Here is a 2,030-nt window from a genome sequence, read left to right as displayed (position 1 = left end):
AACAACAACTTTACCTTCAATGCAAAACTAAATTTACCTTGATTTCTCTTAATCCTTTTCTATTTCCAAATAAATTTATGAACACCACGATTCATTTTTTACAAACGAGTCGAAATCAAACTATTCAAATTAATTTATGTAATTTGTTCTATATAAAAATAAAATTAAGTTAGAAAATGCTTTAAATAGCATCTTTTGTTTCTAAGATTTTGATTTGAGAGGTCATAAAGGTTAAGGCAGAATGCGATTTAAGTCTGGGAAAACAAAGCACCTTTGGGATTGGCAAGGGATAAGGAAGGGGGGAGGATCAGTTTAAAACAGTACATGTGTTAGATCATCAAGCTCTGTAAAGGTCTTCGTTCCGTAGGTGATACTTCGTACTAAAAGTGAGTGTTAAAAATAATACTCGTGAGTGTGTTTAAGCGGTGATCCAAATAATTTCTTGCGGAATTCTTTTAAAAAATCTTGTAACGTATTTAATTATTTATTTATTTTTATTTATTTATTGGATTCTCAAAATAAATTCAGTACCAAAATTTTTTTTCAAATATTTTAAAATTAAAAAGTAAATCTTTCCATTTTTTTTGGTTTAATCTCATTTTGAATTTATCTTTGCCAAATTTCATCGTCGCGTTAAAATATTAATCTTTTTGCTTCCTGAATCACCACATAAATTTTTGGCAAAGTAACATTTTCGTATATACAAATTAATTCATTCCTCAGCAACATTTCAATCATCATCTTTTTGGAAAACTTTTATGAGAGATACGGTTACTATTTCATTCGATGTTTTGCCAAAGGAATGAAAATGGAAATACATCTCCATTGAGAGATTACGAGAATTTTGCAGGTGCCAAACAAACTCCTCCTATAAAATTATTTGTATATTTGAACTTAGCCAAATAATTTAATGATTCAATATTTTTCTTTGGAATGGTTTTATTGTAGTTAAATTAAATAATGGATGATGATGGTGGAGACTGGTTTGCGGCAGCTGATGATGAACCAGCGCCAGCAGCGGCAGCACCAGCACCAGCCGCGGGTGGAGCAGCAGCTGCACCCGCAGGAGCTGAACCAGCTGGTGGTGAAACAAAACCAGTTGATGAACCTAAACCGGAAGCAGAAGCGGAATATTTAGATCCAGATAAGCTACTTCTTTGCAAACATTGGATTCGGTAAAAAATAACTTTAAGATCAGCAAAAAAATTCTAATATTTATTTTCTTTTTAGTCCAAAATTCCTTCAATACAACTACCTCTATGATTATAGACTAAATTATTACGACGACGTAATTGATTATTTAGATAAAAGACAACATGGTTTCATAAGAGATATTCCAAGAGCTCAAACTTGGGCAGAAAGAGCGTTGAGAACTTATAACAGCCGTTTGGGTAAAGCGAAGTATATGTACGATTGTCATCACGATACCAAACTTTGTACAAATATCCGGTTGAGTTCTCGCTTCCACATTTATCATAGCAAAGAGTATTTCAACCGAAGATACTCATCTCTAATGTAAGTGTCTTCACTTTCAAATGTAACTGTTTTATAGTTACATTGAGTTTGAGTTAGTTTTTTTTTGATAATTTAAAAGACACACACGAAATAATTTAAAGTAAAGAAAAATGTTTTAAAAAAAAGTTACAAATACAACGAAAATAGTGATAAATCAATTTACTTACACTTCTTTTTGTTTTTTTTTTCTGTTAATTTTCAATAAACAATTTATTAACGTTTTCAATTTTTATTTTAAAAGTGACCTATTGTTCCCATGGGCAAATTTGAAAATGTATAAAAATAGAACAGGAACATTTACGGTATGCCAAGATAATAAGTCATTGAAGTAGGAGAGAAAAAAAAATAAATGTTTGGAACAGATTTATTTTAAACTTTGTTTTCATCTGGTTGTTTAGAAATACAGAAACGCGATATGGAGACAAAAATTGTTTGAGGATTTATAATAGCAGGTGCCTCAAGGTGATTCGCTAATTTCACATTTACAATTATTTCAGTTATTTTCGAAATTGCGA

At 30.7% G+C, this 2,030-nt stretch overlaps 1 protein-coding gene across 2 annotated transcripts; it reads left to right on the top strand.

Annotated features, from left to right (window-relative positions):
- Positions 1–280: 280 nt before the first annotated feature.
- On the top strand, positions 281–1,736 carry LOC111415867 (flightin). 2 transcript variants are annotated; one of them, XM_023047747.2, is made up of 3 exons: positions 281–386; positions 949–1,175; positions 1,231–1,736. In XM_023047747.2, exons 2-3 carry the CDS (start codon positions 961–963, stop codon positions 1,517–1,519), a joined length of 504 nt encoding a protein of 167 aa, XP_022903515.1. In that variant the 5' UTR covers positions 281–386; positions 949–960; the 3' UTR covers positions 1,520–1,736. The 2 variants fall into 2 exon arrangements, with proteins under 2 accessions (XP_022903515.1, XP_071055986.1); XM_071199885.1 differs by lacking the exon at positions 281–386 and adding an exon at positions 406–467.
- Positions 1,737–2,030: the final 294 nt, after the last annotated feature.

This window comes from Onthophagus taurus, chromosome 1 (genome assembly GCF_036711975.1).
Source record: "Onthophagus taurus isolate NC chromosome 1, IU_Otau_3.0, whole genome shotgun sequence".
Lineage (NCBI taxonomy): Eukaryota > Metazoa > Arthropoda > Insecta > Coleoptera > Scarabaeidae > Onthophagus > Onthophagus taurus.
This window is presented reverse-complemented; position numbering and strand designations above follow the sequence as displayed.